Source organism: Lipotes vexillifer, unplaced genomic scaffold (assembly GCF_000442215.2).
Source record: "Lipotes vexillifer unplaced genomic scaffold, Lipotes_vexillifer_v1.1 scaffold43, whole genome shotgun sequence".
NCBI lineage: Eukaryota > Metazoa > Chordata > Mammalia > Artiodactyla > Lipotidae > Lipotes > Lipotes vexillifer.
Genome location: NW_006770037.1, coordinates 2415517 through 2441465, shown reverse-complemented (window position 1 = coordinate 2441465; position 25949 = coordinate 2415517). Strand labels below are relative to the sequence as shown.

Here is a 25949-nt window from a genome sequence, read left to right as displayed (position 1 = left end):
TGTGGGATCTTCCCCGACTGGGGCACGAACCTGTGTCCCCTGCATCAGCAGGCGGACTCTCAACCACTGCGCCACCACGGAAGCCCTACCATGGTGTCTTTGAGAAGCCTATTCATTCCCTCTCCACGGAGAGGGTGCGTGGTTTACCAGCCTCCTGGGCTAAAGAAAGAGGAACGTCTCCTCGGCAGGAACTGAATGTGGTGCTGAGCGGAGTGGTGAGCATCACCCCCACTTGGACGATGGATGTGTGAAGAAGACCTGTCGAATGGCAGTTCTCAACATACACCAATGGAAAGGAAAATTGAGCTCAGCTGCCAGGTGCTCGCTGGAGTTTGGCAAGGCGGTGCTGGTTCCCAGGGAAGCTTGCAGCCTGCTTGAGCTCACGTTCTCCTGACTGCTCAGCACCTCCTCTTCCCTCTTCCTCAGCACTGGCTTTCTTCATCTAGTCTAAGGGGCTGGAAAGTTCTCTCAGGTGTGTATCTGAGCTTTTTGGATCCAATTCTTAGACTACATGCTTTGTATTTGTGGGCTTTGTTTTCCAGCTCTCTGGTGGCTGACCTCCGCCTGTCTGGGCTGAGGGCATGGGAGTAGAGGCAAACTGATGGAAAGACAACTTGAACAAAGGAAATTTTAGTGGTGGGAGAAGAGAAGGCGGGGAGAGGGAGTGAGTGAGCGAGCATAAGATTAATATTTCTTTGCAATATAATCCAGCCCCATCCACATATGTAACTAGAAGCAGGAACTTAATTCACCATCTACTACAAGATTACTCCCATGGGCTAAAAAGGGTTAATGCAACTTCTTAAATTTACTGAGAATTGTTTGCACTTTCTGCTCATAATGGTCCTCCAAAATGTCAAGTAAACCCATTCTTTTCCTTGACGACTGCCTTGTCTATGGTTGGTTCATCTAATTAGCCATTTGCCCTCATTAAAATCGGTGTATTTTGTAACTGATTACAGTTGTGTAATATTGTCTGAAGCAGTGCTGTCCAACAGAACTTTCCGCGATGATGGAAATAGTCTTTAACTACGTTGTCCAGTAGGGTAGCCAGAAGCCACATGAGGCTATTGAGCACTTGAAATATGGCTAGTGTAGCTGAGGAACGAAATTTTAAATTTTATTTAATTTTAATCAATTTAAACAGCCACACGTGACTAACGGCTCCTGTATTAGACTACACAGGTCTAAAATTTAACCTGTGTGCTCTGGTAAAATGTAAAGGGGGCTTCACACTGCTCCAGCCTCTGAGCCAATCAGTCAGCATTCTATCTGATGCAGAATAAACCTTGTCGAGACACCTAAAATGCTACCCTTGAATGAACTTCAAAATTTCTCTTGCCCATTTTTTCTACTTTCTCAGGTGAGTCATCCCTTCTAGAACTGAGGGTGGGTCCTCGGGAGACAGTTCCCCTTTGTGTGATAAGGTGCTGGACATAGTTACCAGGCAAGGGAAAGATACATTTCAAGTATTGACCTGAAATAGATTGCCAGATGTTTCTCCAGCAAAGATGGGTTTATTCCAGATCGGTAGAGAACTGCAGTTCGGGATCTGCATCCACATGCGAGTCCCCAAAATGGCAAGGGAGGAAGAAGAACACTTTTATAGAGGGGAAAAGGAAGTTGGGAGGACTATGGCAAACAAAGAGCCCATGACTTTATTTTTATTTATTTAAATTGCGGTACGCGGGCCTCTCACTGTTGTGGCCTTGCAGTCTCCGGACGCGCAGGCTCAGCGGCCATGGCTCACGGGCGCAGCCGCTCCGAGGCATGTGGGATTTTCCCGGACCGGGGCACGAACCCGTGTCTCCTGCATCGGCAGGCAGACGCTCAACCACTGCGCCACCAGGGAAGCCCCAGAGCTCACGGCTTTTAATTGGCTGAGTCCTTGCCAGGAAAGAGGCGGAGTCTTTCATCTTCCTTTTGGGCTCTGCTGTTAACACAGGGCATGAGAGCTCCCTTGCTGGTCTCCCAACTTATTTAATTCAGGTTTCTGTTTATTAATTTTTTACACAAATGAAGCTAGAGAGGAGCTTGTTGCCAAAAGGTAGGAGCTCGAGGTATATGGTGATGAAACATTATTTTCCAAAGTGTAGATGGGATTCATTTATAAGAAGGTGGCTGGATTTCATGGTCTGGCTTGGACAATTGCACGTAAACTCTTGTTTCCCCCGACATCAGGAAACTGCCTCTGCCCTCGTTAGATCATGAGTTCCCCTGGACAAATATTGCCCAATGCTGTATTTTGCCATGCTTCTGTGGCCTGTAGTACTGTATATGTCTTCTTTGATGCCTTCCTTTCTCTCACCACTGCATATAGTCAACCAAGTCCTACTGAGCTTATCTCCTAAATTTTATCAAATATATTCACTCCTTTCTCTCCCAGCTTCCACAGCTTTAGTCAGAGCCACAGCAACTTTTGCCTGGATCATTGCTATGGGTTCCTTGCTTCCAGTCTGATGCTTCTCTAATGGGGGTCATTGCGTCCCGTTGAGCAGTTTGTATACTGCAAAAGGTGGCTGGCCAAGGAGGTTAGTGGGGCTGAAGTATTGCCTGCATTCTTTTGCACGGGTACAGGAGTTCTTTTTATCTGGAGAGAGTACCTTTGTAATTTGCACAAAGGTGCCACATAATCCTCATGGTTATCCAATATGGTAGCCACTAGTCACATGAGGCTCTTTAAATTTTTTTAAAATAAATTTATTTATTTTAAATTTTGACTGCATTGGGTCTTTGTGCTGTGTGCGGGCTTTCTCTGGTTGCAGTGAGCAGGTCTACTCTTTGTTGCGGTGCATGGGCTTCTCACTGCAGTGGCTTCTCTTGTTGCGGAGCACGGGCTCTAGGCACGCGGGCTTCAGTAGTTGTGGCAAGTGGGCTCAGTAGTTGTGTCATGCGGGCCTTAGAGCACAGGATCAGTTGTGGTGTACGGGCTTAGTTGCTCCGCGGCATGTGGGATCTTCCCGGGCCAGGGCTCAAACCCGTGTCCCCTGCATTAGCAGGCAGATTCTTAATCACTGCGCCACCAGGGAAGCCCTGGCTCTTTAAATTTTAATTAATTAAAATAAGTAGAATTTAAAGTTCAATTTCTCAGTCATACTAGCCACATTGCAAGTGCTCAATAGGCACAAGTGGCTATTGGCTACTATATTGAACAGTGCTGAAAAAGAAAATTTCCACCACTGTAGAAAGTTCTGTCAGACAGCACTGGATAGACTACTTCTAAACCATTCTCTGTGTGAGCGATCTTTAGCACAAAGCTAAACATGTCCCTCTCTTGCTTAAAAGCCTTCAGTGATATCCATTTCCATCAGCAGCGATCATTTAGCAGGTGGTGAGCCAATTTTGTGGGTGACAACCAACATTAAAAATAAGACAGCAGGGAAAAGCAACAAATAACATACAAGGGAATCACCATAATGTTAACAGCTGATGTTTCAGCAGAAACTCTGCAAGCCAGAAGGGAGTGGCAGGACATATTTTATATGATGAACAGGAAAAACCTACAACCAAGATTACTCTACCCAGCAAGGATCTCATTCAGATTCGATGGAGAAATTAAAACCTTTACAGACAAGCGAAAGCTAAGAGAATTCTGCACCACCAAACCAGCTTTACAACAACTGCTAAAGGAACTTCTCTAGGCAGAAAACACAAGAGAAGGAAGGGACCTACTATAACAAACTCAAAACAATTAAGAAAATGGTAATAGGAACATAGATATCGATAACTACCTTAAATGTAAATGGATTAAATGCTCCAACCAAAAGACATAAACTGGCTGAATGGATACAAAAACAAGACTTTTATATATGCTGTCTACAAGAGACCACTTCAGACCTAGGGACACATACAAACTGAAAGTGAGGGGATGGAAAAAGAGATTCCTTGCAAATGGAAATCAAAAGAAAGCTGGAGTAGCAATGCTCATATCAGACAAAATAGACTTTAAAATAAAGACTATTACAAGAGACAAAGAAGGACACTACATAATGATCAAGGGATCAATCCAAGATAAGATATAACAATTGTAAATATTTATGCACCCAACATAGGAGAACCTCAACACATAAGGCAGATGCTAACAGCCATAAAAGGGGAAATGGACAGTAACACAATCATAGTAGGGGACTTTAACACCCCACTTTCACCAACGGACAGATCATCCAAAATGAATACAAATAAGGACAAACGCTTTAAATGATACATTAAACAAGATGGACTTAATATTTCTAGCACATTCCATCCAAAAACAACAGAATACACGTTCTTCTCAAGTGCTTATGGAACATTCTCCAGGATAGATCATATCTTGGGTCACAAATCAAGCCCTGGTAAATTTAAGAAAATTGAAATCGTATCAAGTATCTTTTCCGACCACAACGCTATGAGACTAGATATCAATTACAGGAAAGAATCTGTAAAAAATACAAATACATGGAGGTTAAACAATACACTACTAAATAACCAAGAGATCACTGAAGAAACCAAAGAGGAAATCAAAAAATACCTAGAAACAAATGACAATGAAAACACAATGACCTAAAACTTATGGAATGCAGCAAAAGCAGTTCTAAGAGGGAAGTTCATAGCAATACAATCCTACCTCAAGAAACAAGAAACATCTCAAATAAACAACTGAAACTTACACCTAAAGCAACCAGAGAAAGAAGAACAAAAATCCCCCAAAGTTAGCGGAAGGAAAGAAATCATAAAGATCACGTCAGAAATAAATGAAAGAGAAATGAAGGAAACAACAGCAAAGATCAATAAAACTAAAAGCTGGGTCTTTGAGAAGATAAACAAAATTGATAAACCATTAGCCAGACTCATCAGGAAAACAAGGGAGAAGACTGAAATCAATAGAATCAGAAATGAAAAAGGAGAAGTAACAACTGACACTGCAGAAATACAAAGGATCATGAGAGATTATTACAAGAACTATATGCCAATAAAATGGACAACCTGGAAGAAATGGACAAATTCTTGGAAAAGCACAACTTTCTGAGGCTGAACCAGGAAGAAATAGAACATAAAAAGAGATCAATCACAAGCACTGAAATTGAAACTGTGATTAAAACTCTTCCAACAAACAAAAGCCCAGGACCAGATGGCTTCACAGACGAATTCTATCAAACATGTAGAGAAGAGCTAACACCTATCCTTCTCAAACTCTTCCAAAATATAGCAGAGGGAGGAACACTCCCAAACTCATTCTACAAGGCCTCCCTCACCCTGATACCAAAACCCATACAAGGATGTCACAAAGAAAGAAAACTACAGGCCAATATCACTGATGAACATAGATGCAAAAATCCTCAACAAAATACTCACAGAATCCAACAGCACATTAAAAGGATCATACACCATGATCAAGTGGGTTTATTCCAGGAATGCAAGCATTCTTCAATATAGGCAAATCAATCAACATGTTACACCATATTAACAAATTGAAGGAGAAAAACCATATGATCATCTCAACAGATGCAGAAAAAGCTTTTGACAAATTTCAACACCCATTTATGATAAAAACCCTCCAGAAAGTAGGCATAGAGGGAACTTACCTCATCGTAATAAAGGCCATATATGACAAACCCACAGCCAACATCGTTCTCAAGGGCGAAAATAGAAACCATTTCCACTAAGATCAGGAACAAGACAAGGTTGTCCACTCTCACCACTATTATTAAACATACTATTGGAAGGTTTAGCCACAGCAATCAGAGAAGAAAAGGAAATAAAAGGAATCCAAATTGGAAAAGAAGAAGTAAAGCTGTCACTGTTTGCAGATGACATGATACTGTACATAGAGAATCCCAAAGATGCTACCAGAAAACTACTAGAGCTAATCAATGAATTTTGTAAAGTTGCAGGATACAAAATTAATGCACAGAAATCTCTTGCATTCCTATACACTAATGATGAAAAATCTGAAAGAGAAATAAAGGAACCACTGCCATTTACCACTGCAACCAAAAGAATAAAGTACCTAGGAATAAACCTACCTAAGGAGACAAAAGACCTGTATGCAGAAAATTATAAGACACTGATGAAAGAAATTAAAGATGATATGAACAGATGGAGAGATATACCATGTTCTTGGATTGGAAGAATCAACATTGTGAAAATGACTCTACTACCCAAAGCAATCTACAGATTCAATGCAATCCGTATCAAACTACCACTGGCATTTTTCACAGAACTAGAACAAAAAATTGCACAATTTGTATGGAAACACAAAAGAACCCGAATAGCCAAAGCAATCTTGAGAAAGGAAAATGGACTGGAGGAATCAGGCTCCCTGACTTCAGACAATACTGCAAAGCTACAGTAATCAAGAGAGTATGATACTAGCCCTAAAACAGAAATATAGATCAATGGAACAGGATAGAAAGCCCAGAGATAAACCCATGCACATATGGTCACTTTATCTTTGATAAAGAAGGCAAATATACAATGGAGAAAAGACATCCTCTTCAATAAGTCGTGCTGGGAAAACTGGACAGCTACATGTAAAAGAATGAAATTAGAACACTCCCTAACACCATACGCAAAAATAAACTCAAAATGGATTAAAGACAAAATTTAAGGCCAGACACTAATAAAACTCTTAGAGGAAAACATAGGCAGAACACTCTATGACATAAATCACAGCAAGATCCTTTTTGACCCACCTCCTAGAGAAATGGAAATAAAAACAAAAATAAACAAATGGGACCTAATGAAACTTAAAAGCTTTTGCCCAGCAAAGGGAACCATAAACAAGATGAAAAGGCAACCCTCAGAATGGGAGAAAATGTTTGCAAATGAAGCAACTGACAAAGGATTAATCTCCAAAATATACAAGCAGCTCATGCAGCTCAATATGAAAAAACCAAACAACCCAATCCAAAAATGGGCAGAAGACCTAAATACACATTTCTCCAAAGAAGATATACAGATGGCCAACAAACACATGAAAGGATGCTCAACTTCATTAATCATTAGAGAAAAGCAAATCAAAACTACAGTGAGGGGCTTCCCTGGTGGCGCAGTGCTTGAGAGTCCGCCTGCCGATGCAGGAGACGCGGGTTCGTGCCCCGTTTCGGGAAGATCCCACATGCCGCGGAGCGGCTGGGCCCGTGAGCCATGGCCACTGAGCCTGCGCGTCCGGAGCCTGTGCTCCGCAAATGGGAGAGGCCACAACAGTGAGAGGCCCGCATAACGCAAGAAAAAAAAAAACTACAGTGAGGTATCACCTCACACCAGTCAGAATGGCCGTCATCAAAATATCTACAAACAATAAATGCTGGAGAGGTTGTGGAGAAAAGGGAACCCTCTTGCACTGTTGGTGGGAATGTAAATTGATACAGCCACTATGGAGAACAGTATGGAAGTTCGTTAAAAAACTAAAAATAGAACTACCATATGGCCAGCAATTCCACTATTGGGCATATACCCTGAGAAAACGATAATTCAAAAAAAGTCATGTACCACAATGTTCATTGAAGCTCTGTTTACAATAGCCAGGACATGGAAGCAACCTAAGTGTCCATCGACAGATGAATGGATCAATAAGATGTGGCACATATATACAATGGACTATTACTCAGCCATAAAAAGAAATGAAATTGAGTTATTTGTAGTGAGGTGGATGGACATAGCGTCTGTCATACAGAGTGAAGTAAGTCAGAAAGAGAAAAACAAATACCGTATGCTAACACATATATATGGAATCTAAGGAAAAAAAAAGTTTCTGAAGAACCTAGAGGCAGGACAGGAATAATGACACTGATGTAGAGAATGGATTTTAGGACACCTGGAGAGGGAAGGGTAAGCTGGGACCAAGTGAGAGAGTGGCATGCACATATATACACTACCAAATGTAAAATAGATAGCTAGTGGTAAGCAGCCGCATAGCACAGGGAGATCAGCTCGGTGCTTTGTGACCACCTAGAGGGGTGGGATAGGGAGGGTCAGAGGGAGATGCACGAGGGAGGAGATATGGGGATATATGTATATGTATAGCTGATACACTTTGTTATACAGCAGAAACTAACACCCCATTGTAAATCAATTATACTCCAATAAAGATGTTAAAAAAACAAATAAAAACCACCTAAGAATAAAAGAAAAGAAACAAACAAAAAAACCCTCCAAAAACAGACAGCAAAAGAGAATAGAAGGGCAAGTACTCGTGGATATTTAGTTTTGTGAAATTTTTGTTTGTTATATATGTATTTCTTTGTATCCAGATGTCCATGTCTCTATAATTCCATGTGTGTATGATGTTCTGCTGTGTTGCAATGAAAAAGTCTAATTGTGTGTGGTGGGCAAAAGAGATTGAAAAACATGGGCTTATAGGATATGAAGTCTGAGCTCCTTAATCAGGCATATAAGGCCCTCTATGATCTAAACCCTTGATGACCCCTAACTCTCAGCACTGTCTTGTCCACTAATTTAGAACTGTTTAGGTGGCTTCACCTAAGACACCGAAATTTTTTTGTTTCTTTCATCTCTGTGCCTTTGCTCATGTTGAACCCTCTGCTTGGACGGCTGATCCTACCGTCTCTTTGCCTGGACAACTTCTACTCCTGTAAGTCTCAGTTTAAAAAACCTCTATTCCAGGGTTTCCCTGGTGGCGCAGTGGTTGAGAGTCCGCCTGCCAATGTAAGGGACACGGGTTCATGCCCTGGTCCGGGAAGATCCCACATGCCGCGGAGCGGCTGGGCCCGTGAGCCACGGCCGTTGAGCCTGTGCGTCCGGAGCCTGTGCTCCGCAACGGGAGAGGCCACAGCAGGGAGAGGCCACAGCAGTGAGAGGCCCGCGTTTCGCAAAAACAAAAAAACCCATCTATTCCAGGAATCCTTCTCTGAACGCCCCAGGGTGGGCTCGGCGCCCTGCTCTGACCTTTCATAACATGCTACAGACTTCCGTTAACAGGGTAATAATGCTATAATGATTTATTTAAGTATTCATTTCCGGCACTATACTAACTTCTTTCCGTGCTAGTACTATTTTACTCACCTTTGTATCTCAAAGGAGAAGCACTGTACCTGGAACATACTGGCACTCAGTCAATGAATAGTTGTTCAAAGAATAAAGGAGCGAAGTAGGCTAAATAAATTAATCCTCTATGCAGACAATACAAGTGCATGGCGGACTCCGGCCACCGGAGGGCGCCTTGCACCGGGGCTGGTGCGCAGGCGTGCTGGGAGGGCTGGCGCCCCCGCGGCGGCAGCGGCGGCGGTGTGGGTTGTGGTCGCGGGAAGTGAATGGTTTTACCCAGAGGGCCCTGCGCCGCCTTTCTCCGCTGGCACCGGCGCTGCTCCCTGCTCCTCCTCCCCGGCCATGGCGTTCACGTTCGCGGCCTTCTGCTACATGCTGGCGCTGCTGCTCACCGCCGCACTCATCTTCTTCGCCATTTGGCATGTGAGTAGCCGGGGCCGGGGAAAGAAGGGCGAGGTGGCGGCGCAGTCTCTTTTCGCCCCGGGCCCGTGGTCGGGGCGGCCACGGCCCTCGGAGGTCTGCACGCCCGGGAATGGGGCCAGGCCGGAGCGGTGCCGGCCGCGCGGCCAGGGCCCTGCGCGCCCTCGGTCCGCGAACCGGGGGCTTTAGGTCCAGGAGGAGCCGAGGCGTCCGGCGACTGGCTGGCTGCGCCTGCCGTGTCCCGGCGCAGGCCGCGCGCGCCGCTACTCCTCCCTTGCCGGGTGGGGCGGCCGCGGTCCTAGCGGGTCCTGCGGGACAGCGCTTTGCTGGCCGGCGCCGCATCCCCGCGTTGCCTCGTCCCTCGGGAGGATGTCAAGGGCGCAGAGGGGCGTGCTACGTGCTGAGCCAGAATGAAGTTTGCCGAAATATTATTATTTAATGCAGATTGCCTTTGTTTTCTGGTGTCCACAGGAGTGTGGCCCAAATGAGGTAGTTATAACCTACTTGAGATAAATTTCCAGCTGTACTTTTCAGGCACTTGTTGGGTGCTCTTCAAGTAGAATCACCCCACCCCCCGCCCCAGGCATTGTCTCCTGGTGAACTTTGATGCCGGTTGAATTGATTACTTTGTTGACCTTTATCTCCGAACTTTCCCCCTAAATCATACTTCTAGCCACCTGTGTGTTCAGAGTAGCTTGATTTAGTAGAGGTAGTTTTAATTTGATTTTGAAAATGCTCAGAAACCTTACGCTTCTCTAGGATAATTTTTATTTTTTTCTCTTTTACTCACATCATGTTGCGGGACAGAAGCACATCCTTACTGGTCCCTGTAAGGAACAAGTTAAGTTCCCTGTGAAATACAAGAGATTTTTAAGGATTCCTGTTTCTCTAACACAAAATTAGAAGCAGCCTTTTGGACATCAGCATTCATTAAAAATTTATCTTATTTTTGCTCTGCCTTCCATATTCTAGTACCTTCTGGAATATTGGTCTTAGTTTGAATGATTGGGCATGTTCACTCTCATGTAAATTTTCAGTCAGGTTTCATCATGCCCATAGCAGGGATTTGTTATGGAACATACAGAGGCAGAGTGATTTATGTGGTAGCAGTATCTTGTGCAAAAAAAAAAAAAAAAAATCTCAAATCCATTCCCTTTTGCTAAGGTGTGTAATTACATTTATAATTATTTGAAACCCAACTGCTTGTGTAGTGGGGGAATGCTTATGTAGGCTGCTCCCTCAAAGTGCTTTGTCAGTAGGAACCCGTAACTTGAAGAGCATTTTGGGCTCTTCTTTGGTGGAATAAAGACAATAAGTAAAGATAATTTGGGATGCAAACTAGCTCTGCCTTAGTAAGCCTCTGAAGAAACTGAAATGTGTGGTTCCCTGCCATTTGTAGATGATGATTTAATCACTTCCTGCTTGATGGGCACTCTGTTTTTTGAGCTGATGAGGATTCTTAGAAGAGAGCTGTGAATGGCTTACATTTTGAACTAGATTGTGTTTTGCTAAGAAAACCTGAACTGCACTTTAAAGAAAAAAATGGGTAATTTAAATGAATATGTGTTTGGGTAATTTAAATGAATATGTGTTTGGGTGAAGTAGATGATTTTAAGTCCTGTTACAGAATTAAAAATGTGTTCGTACTCCACAGATTAGTGGAGAGCTTATATCCTTAGGAATTTCTAGTAGTTCAGAGGATTGTGCATCCTTTGGGAAAAAAAATAGAAAATTCTAAATAAAGATATAGTTTTAATTTTTCTGTTAACTATGTAACCTTCAGTTACTTTTCTTTTTTTAACTTTTCTTTTTTTCTTTTTAATTTTTTAAAAATAATTTATTTTTGGCTGCATTGGATCTTTGTTGCTGCACGCGGGCTTTCTCTAGTTGCAGCGAGCGGGGGCTACTCTCCGTTGTGGTGCGCGGGCTTCTCATTACGGTGGCTTCTCTTGTTGCAGAGCATGGGTTCTAGGCACGTGGGCTCAGTAGTCATGGAGCACAGGCTTAGTTGCTCTGCAGCATGTGGGATCTTCCCAGACCAGGACTTGAACCTGTGTCCCCTGCATTAGGCAGGTGGATTCTTAACCACTGCCCCACCAGGGAGGTCCCCAGTTTATTTTCTTAGGTCATTTTAAGTATCTGTCAGAAGACTCATCTGGAAATTTCAAGTATAAATTCAGAAAATCCAGTTTATGTTAATTGTTGTTCGGAGGATTTTTTTTATGCTGATGGTTACGTCTGTCAGTTTAGTCCTAATTCATGTGATTGATGCTTTTTGGAGAATAGAGTTGGGAGCATAGATTTGTTTGAAAGCTAAAAATGCAGAAGTCATTTCGCAAAGATGTGCATTGAATTTGAAGGTATCCTGAATTGTATAGTTTGCTATCTTTAGGGATTTTTGTTTGTTTGTTTTGTTTTTGCACTTTTTTGGAAAACTTTGTGAATGTCCTTGTCCAGACCCACAGTCACAGAAGATTTGAAAACCACTAGTTTAAGAATCTTTTCAGAAGAGTTTTGACAACTCTAGCTTATAGCACTCAAACAGAAACCCGTTCAGCACCATACACATTAAAAGATCCTTTGAAATCACCTGAAGAAACCGTCCAGTGGGAAAAAAGTTAAAGCACAAGTTTCATACTCTGCTAGTAAATTGGATCTTGTTATAGGGAAGTAATTGTATTTGCGATCACAGTCCTTGTCTTAAACGTTATTACTAAAATGCATTGGGAATATATCACAGCTAATGTCAGGTAATTGACTGATTATATCCATAAATAATCAGAAATTAGTATCTTCTATTTGTACATTTATATTTTTAACATATGTGTTAGGGGTCATTAGCAAAGGAAAATGCCTTTTGGCGAGTTCTGTACTTTTTTTTAAAGCATAGGACTAGTTTTTCCTCCCCCCCCCCCCTTCATTCAGTAAATATATTTTTTTAATATTTATTTGGCTGTGTCAGGTCTTAGTTGCGGCAGGCGGGATCTTTGTTTCGGCATGCGGGGTCTTTCATTGAAGCGTGCGGGCTCAGTAGTTGTGGCATATGGGCTCTAGAGCATGCAGGCTCAGTAGTTGAAGCCCGGGGCACGTGGGATCTTAGTTCTCTGACCAGGGATCGAACCCGCATCCCCTGCATTGGAAGGCGGATTCTTAACCACTGGACCACTGGGGTAGTTCCATTCAGTAAATATTGATTGAACACTTATATAGGTGCCAGGCACTATTTTAAGCCCTGCGACATAGCAGTGAACACAGCAAAAATCTTTGCTCTCATGGAGCTGACATTTTAATGTTTAATTATTTTCCTTCTATTTCTACTTTCATTAAAAATTTTATTAGGCCAGGTTGGTAATTTTATAAAATTCTAGGAATTAAAAAAACTCATCTTTTTATGAAGCTAAGAATTTTAACAGGGTAAGCCAGTATATTAAAAGCTAGAAATATATGACTTCATTGATTACTGGTAATATTGAGTAGCACTGTCTCACATATAAAAATACTAGTCCTAACCCACCAGAGCAAGGGCAGATTAAATTCTTTGTCCCCTGGGTGACTGGTGGCAGCAACTAAAATAGCTCCCCCATAAACTTGGGGCCCTTGGCTTCTTACTTTGACACAAAGTGGTGTGTCACCCCTATTTGATTTTTAGTGCATTTTGACTTTGAAGTTGTGTTCAGTGACCTTAAATGTTAAAGCCACATTTCTTCTCAGAGTGTGGACAGAAACATTCTTGATTCTTGCTGTTTTTTTTTAATGGTATGATATAAAATTTTTATTTATTTACTTATATTAAAGTATAGTTGATTTACTCTTGCCATGCATTTTATTTATTATTTATTGGCCATGCCACATGGCACGCGGGATCTTAGTTCTCCGACCAGGGATGGAACCTGTGTCCCCTGCAGTGGAAGCATGGAGTCTTAACCCCTGGACCGCCAGGAAAGTCCTTGCAATGCATTTTAAGTGGATGAGATCTTTCTTCCCTTATCGTATTTATAATTGTTTCACTCATCACACCATGAGAAGCTGGCATTACCTGGGCTTTACCCTTTTTCAGTCTTTAGTTTGGTGACCAAATGAAAGGACCTGCATATGGTAGGAATATAAGAGGACATGAAAGGAGGTCAGATTGATCATTTTTGCAGTGCCCTTAAACAGGCTTGCTCTTGCCTATGTGGTGCCTTAGGGTGAATTAGAATAAGATGCCTCTTGAGGCAGAGGATTAGAAAAGTCCTCCCTCCTGAATAGCCCCTGGTGCAGAGCCCATGCCAGAGTGCTTGGCAGCAGAAGTGTGCGTGGCATTGTGCCCCCACCTGGCCTTTTGTTCTTTGCAGAAACTGCAGTACTGTATGTGGTGGTCCTGGCTGTGAAGTTTAATATTCTCTTAGTGTTCCTCTATTCTGAGGCTATTTCTTGAATTTCCAAATCGAAGCAGGACCGTGAAATGTATGTGTTTAGGTACAAATGGGAACAAATTGAAGCATACAAGTCCATTTCTAGTGTCTCGCTGAACACTGTGACAAGGGAGGGACATGCACAGTTGATTAAAAACACTTCACCCTGAGGGGCACACAGTCTAGTGGGGGGACACAAACCTGAACTTAAATCCTCTCCTCTAGTATGAGAAATGCCAGCCTGATAGCATTATAAAGCCTTGTGCTATGTGGAGATTAGACAGGCGTGCAATTATTTCTGCCCAAAGGAATTAGGGAGACCTACAGGGAGGAGTTGACATAGGAAGAATGTTTAGGATAAAGAGGAGCTTCTGTAAATAGTTATGGCTGGGGGAAAGACTGTTTCAAGCAGAGAAAATAACTTTAGTGGAGGCGTTGAAAAAATTGAAAATTGAAGGTATTTATCACAGTGATATCAGATCATTTTAATGATAACAATATACAAGTGTTTTCAGTTCTTTGAATGTGATTCTAGTTATTTATTAATTACCATATATTGAGCTTACTGTAAACTGGTACATATAAAGTTGCTACACTTGTGCTTTTGTCCTATTAACTTTATGCAGTTATTGTTTGACGGGGCAGGTTTATTGCTGCTTTTTATTAAAGTGAGAGATCCTAACTATTTTATTTTTATTTTAGATTATAGCATTTGATGAGCTGAAGACTGATTACAAGAATCCTATAGACCAGTGTAATACCCTGAATCCTGTAAGTTATAAGATAGGCTATTTCTCTAGATTTTTAAACTGTTTTTGCTTTTACCTTGATATAATTTGAAAATGGCCAATATTCTCAGTAGCATGATAAATTTGTACTTTTTGAAGTAGGCAGAATTTTAAAAATATTCTTTTTCCTGTCCTGCTTGACTATTCTATTATTAATCTGCTGGTGATCTTGTCAGCTGTCATACTAACATTCTTCCAATCTGCTTTTTACATTGTCGGCCAAAGACAGTTGAAAAGGTCAAAAAGATTAAAAGAGTCAAAATTGCATTAAAGGTGTGTACTGCTTTTTAGTTTAATGTTTTAATGCTACATTCATTTCATGGGGAGGGTTAGGGCATTTGTATTTGTAAACTGTTCTGTTCAGTGTGCTTGTTCATATGCCTGTTGAGGTTTATGATTTCATGAAATTTCATATTTTATGCAAATGTTTGCTTGCTGGCCCAGCCAGGTAGGGAAAGCTGTTAAATGCTCATGCATTTAAAAAAATGTTATAGCCATAGGCACTTCGATATTAAATTATTAGGTGCAGTGTTTGAAAGTTGGTTAACATGAAATGACTTTAATAGGTGAGATTATTCTTTTGTGGTAACTTACTCTGAGGTAATCTGTAGGTGGAGTCTTTAGTACCATATCTATTTTTATCTTTGGTTTTGTCTATTCTGGAATTCATTTATTCTTTCAGCAGCTGTTTATTCAGAGCCTTTTAGGTGGATAGCTCTGTTCTTAGGCTCTGGAATTTTGCAGTAAGGCTTACCTTTGGATGCATGCTGTCAGAATTTTGTGGATAACAATTTGTATACAAATATCTACATAGTTATTTCTAGTATATATCCACTCTAAGTTTCTAAAGCAGACCTGTCTAACACTAAGTTCTGAGCTCTTCTGGATTTAGTTATAATGTGGCCCCATTGTGCTTAGGGGTTTTATATATATATTTGACTTCATTTAGTTTACAGGAAGATTCTCCTGTAGCCTGTAGGTTTGATTTTTGCCTAACTGGTCAGAAACTGAAAGGTTTTTTGTAAGAAAGCAGTGAGTATGTCTTCAAGAACTAGAATATAATAATTCATCTTTAAACATTACTTAATGAAGATGAAAACATGTATAGACTTTAGCTGTGTAAAACTGTGAAGCCCTAGCATGCTAGAGGGATTTTATTTAGAAAGGGTCTATAAAGTTGGTTTGCTACTTTTATCATTGTTTCCTAGATAAATAGCCATGATGGAATAGATTCCTGGTTTGTCTTTAAAGAACTGCTACAGTAAGACTTGATGTAGGTACAATTAAAAGTATTAACTTGCTGTTTCTCTACTCTTATGAAGCAAAATATGAGCTGAATCTGCTTTTTCACTGGAAAGTAATAATGTTCATTGTAAAACATCTTAACTTACTGTTTAAACTAATTGTTACCAAGAAATTAAGAAACTGAAATTTCTCCTTTTGATGGCTATTTATTAATAGTATTCTATCTTCTTTGGCTTTTCATTACTTCAAATAACCAAATGATGATGAAGATGATAATAGCTGAAATCAGATGAGGGCTTTCCTGGGTGCCAGGCTCTGTGCTAAGCATCTTTACCTGGGTTTTTTCATTCAGTTTTCATGACAATCCTAAGAGGTGAGTATATTATACTCATGAATAGGAGAGTAAACTGAGGCTTAGTGAGGTTCAGGCACTTTGCCCAGGGTCACATAGCTAACATAGAGTCAGAATTCAAACCCAGACAGTCTGATTTTTTTAGGTTTAGATTCTTGTATTTTCCTAATTTACCATAAACTTAAGAGGGACTAATTTCATCTTAAAATATAGAGTGTGATTTCTGGCTTTTTTTTAATGGAAAGAAATTCTCACTTTGTGCTTGGGACATCCTAATGCTGCAGTGGATTGGAAGGAAGTTTCTACACCAGCACAAGTTGTGTTTTGGATAGGGTGCCGATAATTGGCTTAATAGCAGTGCATCTGACAGTTTTCCCTATTGAAAATTTGTTTTGACAATTCTGCCAAAGTATGGGGGAAGACAAATACCATTATATTTAAAAATGTGAACCTTAACTACAGAATATTATGATTTGCATGTTTAAGTACTATCATTTCAGCCATATCTGCATGCAGTGTTTATGGATACTAGTTTTTGTGTAAATGTGGGTTCCTAAATGGAATCATTTTGTGCCACTAATGGGGAAATTTCGTCATTAAAGAATGATTGAAGAGGACTGGTCTTCATGAGAGATGAATAGTAAAAGTATCTGGACTGTTTTGAGGAGAAGGGAGGGAGTGTGGCATTTGTTTCATATTAAAACTGGTAGAGGGCTTCCCTGGTGGCGCAGTGGTTGGGAGTCCGCCTGCCGGTGCGGGGGGCACGGGTTCGTGCCCTGGTCCGGGAAGATCCCACATGCCGCGGAGCGGCTGGGCCCGTGGGCCATGGCCGCTGGGCCTGCGCGTCCGGAGCCTGTGCTCTGCAATGGGAGAGGCTGCGGCAGTGAGGGGCCCGCGTACCGCAAAAACAAAACAAAACAAAAGACTGGTAGGGTTGCAGATTATCTTTATTATCACTCTTATTAAAGAATATTGTTTAAGAGCAGTAGGGATCATGCTTTCAAAATCATTTTCTCCCCATACCCTAGTCTGGAAAACTTGGATGATGATTTGTATTGTTAGATCACTTGGTTTTAGATTGCCAAAATAGGCTCATTATATTTTAAAGAAAAATCTTGTAATTTAAACTAGTATTATAAACAGCAGCTTTAGTGGAACTCCTAATAAAATGTATTATATATTTTTCTTGGTTTGTCCTGGTTGTAGTCTTTGTGTTCCAAAGATTTTCCTATGGATATTTTCTCGCAGATGTTTAACTTTGATCTTAATCAAATGCTGGCTTAATGGTCCATGTTATTTACATGTTTATATATATGTGCAGAGTTTATCTTGTTATTATATTACTTAAATTTGTAGAAAATATCTGGTTAGTGGTATAGATTAATTGGTTTTACTGGAATTTTATTTAAAATAGTATTAATTAAAAACTTTGCTTTACAGCTTTGAATGGGGAAAGTAATTTGGGAGTACTAGAAAATGGACTTGAATAAGTAATATATTATTTCTACAGCTATAGTTTCCCTGCAGGAAAGATCTGATGGGACAGTGAAGCACATTTGAGAAACTGGCTTTGCAGCTGTGACTTGTAGGAAGCTCTTTGGCTGAAACTTGAAATGAAAGGTTTTGGTATTTAGATTTAACAGAGTCATTAGGCTGAAATCTGTAGGATGAGAAAGATAATTTAAAGTAAAGCATGAACTCTTGGTCATTTTATAAAAAGCATTTTGCTTGAACTAATTTTTCCTCACTTAATACTACCTGCTATCAAAAGATGTATTTTGAGTTCTGAGCTCCTACTCGTCTGCTGTGTTTGTAGCCCTTCATTGGAGAAAGCAGGCTGAAAGAAATAGGAAGGCCTTGTAGGAATGGGAGCTCAGGAACTGGGAGAATTCCAATTTCATGGTTCAGATTTAGTCTTTTCCCTCCTACATTGCAGAAAGCACATCGTTTGCATCTGTGCATATTAATGTTCTTTCCCCCTGACTGTGCTGAGATTATTGGCTGTTGGCTTTCCATTGAAAAATTACTTTTGTGGTAATGTGATGTGGTTTGCTAAATATTGTATATGTAACATCCCTGGTTTCTGTTTAAAGGCTTAAAAACACTAATGTGTAAACTTCTAAAGGGGAGTTTTGTTTTTGTGGATTTTTTTATATCATGTTGCATGTGATCAGATATTTCATTTTTGTATTTTCATCATTCTTGAATGGTGGAAAGAAAAAATATTCTGAGTGATTAGCAAATAACTGTGTTTGAACAATCTGGGTGGTAACTTTGTATAATTTAACCTGTTGCTCTAAGAGTTTGGGCTTTAAATTTTAAGTTATATGTTATTCTTTTAGTGCAAGCTGTATCCTGTGGTCAGTTGGCATATAATCCTGCTTTTGTTCAAAAGCTTAATATGGAAATAAAACTCAGTAGCATCTTTCATTTCTGATTCTAGGAAAACAGTGATTTTTCATTATTGAAACTTAGTTGCCACCAGCTTTCCAAATTAGCAGTTGATTTAATGCCCAGGCATTTTGATAACTGGCTTGTGTTTTTCTTCCAGCTTGTCCTTCCAGAGTACCTCATCCATGCTTTCTTCTGTGTCATGTTTCTTTGTGCAGCAGAGTGGCTTACACTGGGTCTCAATATGCCCCTCTTGGCATATCATATTTGGAGGTAATATTTAGATACACTTCTAATACTTTTCCTAATTAAATTTTAATTATACTATGGCTGATATGGTTATATTACATGTTAGTCACCTAAACGAAATTAGTTAGCATTTATTTTTAAAACCACATGGATGCACAAATAACTGTGTTAATACCTCTTATGGAGCTTATGTTATTATTCTTTAAAGGGTTTTTTTTAAAGTGAGGTATAACTTACATACGATAATGTGTGCACGTCGAAAGTGTACAGCTCAGTGGATTTTTACATATGGATACACTTGTGAAACTACCGCCCAGATCAAGATATACAGCACTTCCAGCCCCCAGAAGAGTCCCTTGTGTCCCATTCCAGTCAGTTAGCCCTGTACTTTCATAGGAGAACCAGTGATCTCTTGCAGCTTAGATTAGTTGTGTCCATATTTGAACTTCATATAAATCAAATTGTACAGTGTGTCTAACTTCTTTCTCCATGTTTACTTTATGACTTTAAATTTGGTTATTTATAAAAGATTCATATTTCATAGCTTCTAAATGTTATATCTGATCTGTATAGCATTAGAGTGTTTTGTTTTAGATAGGCATGTCAAAATCTCATTGCCCTTGATTTTAGGAAATACATACGGAAGAAGTATTCAGGAGTAAAGTGGTTTCACATCTGTAACTGGCTCTGAAATGGCTCAGAAAAAAATGTACGTGTATTTAGAGAGAGAACAGAAAAGAGGACAAAGCTGTGTGGTAAATGTGAACATTTGGAGTATCTTGGTGAAGTGTTCTTTATGTTAAAATAAAAAGTTGAAAGAAAAAATTGTATTTCCTTTTTACAGTTACTCTTAATTTTCTTGGATTTCTGAAAGTGTAGAGGAGACCAGATATGACTTGTTTAACCATGTTGTTCTCTGTAGGGGCTCCAGTTTTAAAATTAAGATGATAAAAGGAAAGAACTCCACCTAGAACTAAAAGTATGCTTCCCAATGTGGACCACCTCTCATTGTAACAAATATTATTTGAGAAGAAGAATGCTCCTTTCCATCCTGAAGGTTAGCTTCCATTCTGAGTGGCTAATCAACTGTGTTTATTACAGGTATATGAGTAGACCAGTGATGAGTGGACCAGGACTCTATGACCCTACAACCATCATGAATGCAGATATTCTAGCATATTGTCAGAAAGAAGGATGGTGCAAATTAGCTTTTTATCTTCTAGCATTTTTTTACTACCTATATGGGTAAGTTTAAAAAACAAAACGAAAATATGATTTCACTTTGCAGCCGGAAACATTTGCAGGCATTATGGTCTGAACACCTTAAAATCCACTTGAAGAATAACTCATGTCTTGAACAGTGGTACTGAAAACGGCACAGTGCACACCAGCAAATTCACACACATTGAATAAACTGGTACTTGTCAAGGCAGCCAACTGATGTGCAGTCAGAGGCAGAAAGTTGGGTCAGGGATGCTGCTTCCAAAGTCTCAGTCAGTGAAGGACAGTCCTCATTCTCCATGGCAGAGCAAGAGGATATGTGCATTTGCAAAAAGTTTCTGCTTGGCTTCAGTGTCTGTCTCAAGATTATGTTTAATTTTTTCTTTATCATTCTTCATAAACTGTATGCTCTACCCTTCATTTTCTGGTTTGCATGATCCGAATGGGATGGAGGAAAGAAAAGTTCTATCATATAGGATGCTGCAGTTATTTATTTTTAAAATTATTTATTTATTTTTTTGGCTGCATTGGGTCTTAGTTGTGGCACACAGGATCTTCGTTATGGCACGTGGGCTCCTCTCTAGCTGTGGTGCTTGGGCTCCAAAGTGCAAGGGCTCTGTAGTTTGTGTTAAGCGGGCTCTCTATTTGAGGTGCGCAGGCTTAGTAGTTGTGGCACGCGGGCTTAGTTGCCCCAAGGCATGTGGGATCTTAGTTCCCAGGGATTGAACCCGCATCCCCTGCATTGGAAGGCAGATTCTTAACCACTGGACCACGAGGGAAGTCCCGATGCTGCAGTTACTGATTTTCCTCCCTTTATACTGTGATGGACTCATATCATCATTCCTCTAGGTCAGGGTTTCTTGACCTTGGCACTGTGATATTTTGGGCAGGATAAATCTTTGTTGTGAGGAGCTGTCCTGTGCATTGTAGGATGTTTAGCAGCATCCCTGGCCTCTGCCCACTGGATGCCAGTAGCTTCCCCCTGCCCCAGTCATAATAACCAGAAATGTCTCTAGATGTTTGCCAGATGCCCTCTGTGGGGCAAAATCAGCCCTGGTTGAGAGGCAGTGTTCTAGGTGTACTGTAGGTGGAGGAAAACGGCTGCTTATTAAAACTGGAAATGGACACGGGCGAGTGTGGAGTTATAATTTTTCTTTAAGCTTTATAAATACATTTTTCCCATTTTTTATTGATAAATGTGGAATTTCTACCTGATTGTCAAAATATGAAGAAAATTAGTTTTATTAGATGAAATTTTGGCAGTAATTAAGTTTCTCTTCCCTCTCCTTTTTGTTACTTGAAAACTTGCTTATTTCTTGTTTACATCATACTAGTTTCCACTATGGAAAAGGGTGAAGTGCTAGACTTAAATTTATGGAAAATGTAGTTTTATGATTTTAGACGTTATGTTTGTGAAAATGAGTGTCTGTTAGTACACCTAGAGACGTTCATACCTGAAACAAAGATAGTGAAAAAGTTCTGAAAAGTGAAATTCCATGTGTCCTTTTAATTTCTGTTAATTTTCAGTTTTTAGTTTCTATAGTAAGTGGAACAGTGCTGGCATATAGTAGGCACTTAAAACATATTTGTTGAAAGAAGGAAAATAAATGAATGCTTGAATAAATGATAAAATTGGAGATGTAGAGTTGTGGGAAAATGTTCACCAGGAGATGGTGGCACTACATCATTCATTTGTTTTAAATTGTCTATCAACACACATGCACACACACACGATTCCAGGCGGGAGGCCCAGGCAACACAGTGCCTTGATTGAGGAGAAAGAGAAGGGCAGACACCCAGTCTGGGGGTCATATCAGCCACAAGCCCCCATAAGAGCAGCAAACTAAGTCCCAGGCCTATCGATGGAATAGGGTATCACCCCCACCTGAAAGGCCTTTCTGAGAAGAGCCAGGGACAGCCAGCTGTCTGCACGAGGAGAATGGAAACAATCGCTCAGATCACGAGAGCCCACAAGTCCACTCTGTCTCCATCATCTGTCCTCAGGCCGAGCACCAAGACCATTGACCCATTGGGCCCCCTCCCAGGCTGTCTGTGAATCTCTGTGAGCCCAGCCCTTACGATGAAGCCCATTGTCTGTCTTTGAAAAGCAATAGTAGGGACTTCCCTGGCAGTCCAGTAGTTAAGCCTGCGCTTCCACTGCAGGGAGCACGGGTTTGATCCCTGGTCGGGGAACTAAGATCCCGTATGCCAGGCAACGGGGCCAGAAAATAAAAAGCAATAGTAATGGATAAACATCATATTTAATCTGTGGTCCATCCAGACAATGGAATATTATTCAGAGATTAAAAGAAATGATCTATCAAGTCATGAAAATACATGGAAGAAACTTAAATGCATGTTGCTAAGTGAAAGAAGCCAGTCTGAAAAGGCTACAGACTGTCTGATTCCAAATATATGATATTCTGGAAAAGGCAACACTATGGAGACAGTAAAAATATCAGTGGTCACCAGGGGTTAGCAAGGAGAGAGGGATGAATAGACAGAGCACAGATAATTTTTAGGGCAGTGAAACTATTCTGTATGATACTGTAAGAGTGGGTACGTTTGCCAAGCAAATATACGTTTGTCAAAACCTGTAGAATGTACAACAGCCAGTGAACCTTAATGTAAACACTGGACTCTAGTTAATAATGATGTATCAATATTGGTTCAGTTGTAACAAGCATACCACACTAATGTAAGATGCCAGTAATAAGGGAAACTGTGTGTATGTCTGTATGTCTGTCTGTGTGCTGGGATCGGGAGGTCCACGAGAGGTCTCTTTACTTGCAGCTCAATTTTTCTGTAAACCTAACACTGCTCTTTTAAAAAGTCTATTAATTAAGTAATGATAACAAAAAATAGTCTATCAAGTTTGCTCACCTCCTTGCTTTGTATTTCCATTTAAACACACATACTTTTGAACCATGCCGCTCCCACCTTGCCCTTCAGGTAGGATCAAATGGTTATTGCTTTTTATTTTGCTTGTTGGTCCCCTTTTCCTTTTTAACCTTGCTGCTATTGCCTAGAGCCTTTCTCTAATGGGAAAGTTCCTTGATTGATCATTCCTGTCTGTAAAATGGGGATAATGGTACCTACCCTACCTCCTAGGACCTAACAGAAGGCCTGGCATGAAGTGAGCCCTTGGAGATGCTCACTCCTATTCTTAGGCATAGCTCTGGAGCAGTGTGCTGTTTGGATTGCTTCTCTAAGCTCTGATCCCTATTAAGCTTTCAGCTGTGCTGTTCTACTTGCGAAAATTGGAAAGGAAATAGGGGACAACTACAGCACATGCACTGAGCCAATCCTACCTTAGGCAAAAGTCCATAAATGCAGATTAAAATCATACTGTGAACTTTTCATCGTTCTTTCCATTTTCTGTGATGGTGTGATATCACAAACTAGTGTGCTATATAAAGCAGACTCAACTTTTTGGTGCTCTTAGTTTTTATAATTAGGAATGTTTGAGTTAATAATAGCCTTTTTCTTCTTTTCAGCATGATCTATGTTTTGGTGAGCTCTTAGAACAACACTCAGAAGAACTGGTCCAGTTAAGTGCATGCAAAAAGCCACCAAACGAAGGGATTCTATCCAGCAAGATCCTGTTTCCAAGAGTAGCCTATGGAATCTGATCAGTTACTTTAAAAAATGACTCCTTATTTTTTAAATGTTTCCACATTTTTTGCTTGTGGAAAGACTGTTTTCATATGTTATACTCGGATAAATAATTTAAATGGAATTACGTATAAATTAATATAAAATGATACCTCTGGTGTTGACAGGTTTGAACTTGCACTCCTTAAGGAACAGCCATAATCCCTTGAATGACTGCATTAATTATTGACTATCCTTAGTCCATTGGAAGCTTTTGTTTATAGAAATTGTAGGGCTCATTTTGGTTTTATTGAAATGCCATTTAATTATAAATTAGCTGTAGATATCAGGTGCTTCTGATGAATTGAAAATATATATCTGACCTGTGGAAACTTCATGGGTTTCCTCATCTGTCATGTAGGTGATTATATATGGATGCATTAAAAAAATGAGTGGGATTTTTTTCCCTTTGACTTGAAATATTATCCCTGTATATTGCATGAATGAGAGATTTCCCATATTTCCACCAGAGTAATAGACTTGCTTTAATTCTTAAGCATAAGTAGTGAACATGATACAAAAATATATGCTGACTTACTTGTGAAGAATGCATTTAAAGCTATTTTAAATGTGTTTTAATTTGTGAGACATTACTTATCAAGAAATTGGTTATTATACTTAGTGTTCTAATCTGGTGGTAAAGATATTCTTAAGAGTTTGCAAGTACTTTAGATTTTCAAAACTGAATGAGAGAGAACATTGTATAACCGTCCTGCTGTTCCTTTAGTGCAATACAATAAAACTCTGAAATTAAGACTTATTTTCAGTGCATTGTTTTAAAGATTACAAATAGCTATTCTTAAACTTGCTTATTCCAAATAAAGACATATCACTGTCAATTTTTAAAAAAGATAGTAGAGTATTACATTTTTTTTTAATATCATGCTTGGATCTAAAAAGGAAGATTTTAAAATGGTTAAGCACATTACCTTCTTTTGTCACTTGACAAGATTCATAAACACTGATGGCACAGCATCATCATTTTTCTTACCAATTAAAAACAATTATTGTGAAAATTTTCAAAATATTTTTTTCCTTTTTGAAACAGCATATTTTAAGGTAAAATGGCTTATAAGTTTGGTTTTTTTGCTGCTGCTTGTAAGGCAGGTGAAATAATTATGGCTTGCATGTTTCCGTAAGCATTCTTGTGCTTTATTTGGGATGAGGAAGTTAAGGCAATTGAAAATAGTCTTAAGTGGTTCAAAGTTTCTTCAAGGATCAAAGAAAGAAAACCATAGGCAGAAATTCCACATAATGATCAAGGGAGTTTATGGATGTGTTCGTGGAAGTCTTACTCTAAGTACCCCTTGAATTAGACGCTGTACTGTTTTATTCTCTACTAGAGAAAAAAATGCCTCTCCACCTTTGGGAGAGTGGCTGTTACTGTTTTCAGATTAGGTAATGGGGGTGAATATGTTGAAGAGGACGTAGAACCAGAAGAGTGAGGAGAGTCCAACCATTTCATAATGAGAGACGCTTTAAAGACCTTGTCTTTTGTAGTCTGGAGCACGCTTCGAGGGATCATCAGTTCATGCAGTAAATTGTTTACTGAGCCCTTACCAGGCACTGAAGACTCATGATCTGAGTATAAGCAATAATTCAGTTTCTAGTCCACCCAATTGTACCAGCTTGCGCTCATTTTTCTTTCTTGTTCACAAGAACTTTTGATCATGAGAGACTTGGCCAAGTCTTCTGTACTTCACATAGGTTTCCTGGGGCAGTTACTTTTGTATTCCTGTCAGAGCATTTTCATGAGCCCTCGCTGTCTCTCAGCAAACACCACTTTCCTTTATAAATTAACATACCTTTAATAATGTATTCCACAGTACTCTCCAGGATTAACGCAAGGTTTACTGGTTGTAATTTGTGGAAGCCACCTTCTCATGCTTCAAAAATTAGATATGTAGTCCTTAGCTGATTCCTCAAAGATGACTGACAATTGAGGTTCACCCATCTCAGCGGTAGATTGTTAGTTCCTAGGCATGTGATTGGGTACCTGGATGCTCTCATAATATCTACTCATCTTTACCTTTTCCAGTGTTTTATGAAATTAAGTCACTTACCAAGAGAAAGCAGAAATATAATATTTGCATTTGACAGTATCCCACTTGTTCTTTCCCTTGCTCTGAGTTTGCTTTGTTCCCTCCATTAGTCTGGTTTGGGTGGCCCTAGCCATATTTCTATTTTTCCTGCATGCCCAGCTGAAACGTAGTTAGCCTGGGTTTGTAATCCTTTCCAGCTTTAGTCAGA

General features: G+C 40.1%; 1 protein-coding gene across 1 annotated transcript; it reads left to right on the top strand.

Annotated features, from left to right (window-relative positions):
• Positions 1-9229: 9229 nt before the first annotated feature.
• Positions 9230-24717, top strand: CNIH1 (cornichon family member 1). Its single transcript, XM_007445972.1, has 5 exons — positions 9230-9408; positions 14502-14570; positions 18736-18848; positions 19926-20069; positions 23543-24717. Exons 1-5 carry the CDS (start codon positions 9328-9330, stop codon positions 23568-23570), a joined length of 435 nt encoding a protein of 144 aa, XP_007446034.1. The 5' UTR covers positions 9230-9327; the 3' UTR covers positions 23571-24717.
• The last annotated feature ends 1232 nt before the right edge of the window (positions 24718-25949 follow it).

Bases quoted from the DNA above. Each gene is read 5' to 3' on its own strand.
- CNIH1 (XM_007445972.1), top strand. From the start codon at position 9,328: ATGGCGTTCACGTTCGCGGCCTTCTGCTACATGCTGGCGCTGCTGCTC. The intron at 14,571-18,735 runs GTAAGTTATAAG...TTTTTCTTCCAG, and splicing joins AGTGTAATACCCTGAATCCT to CTTGTCCTTCCAGAGTACCT. The intron at 20,070-23,542 runs GTAAGTTTAAAA...TCTTCTTTTCAG, and splicing joins TTTTTTTACTACCTATATGG to CATGATCTATGTTTTGGTGA.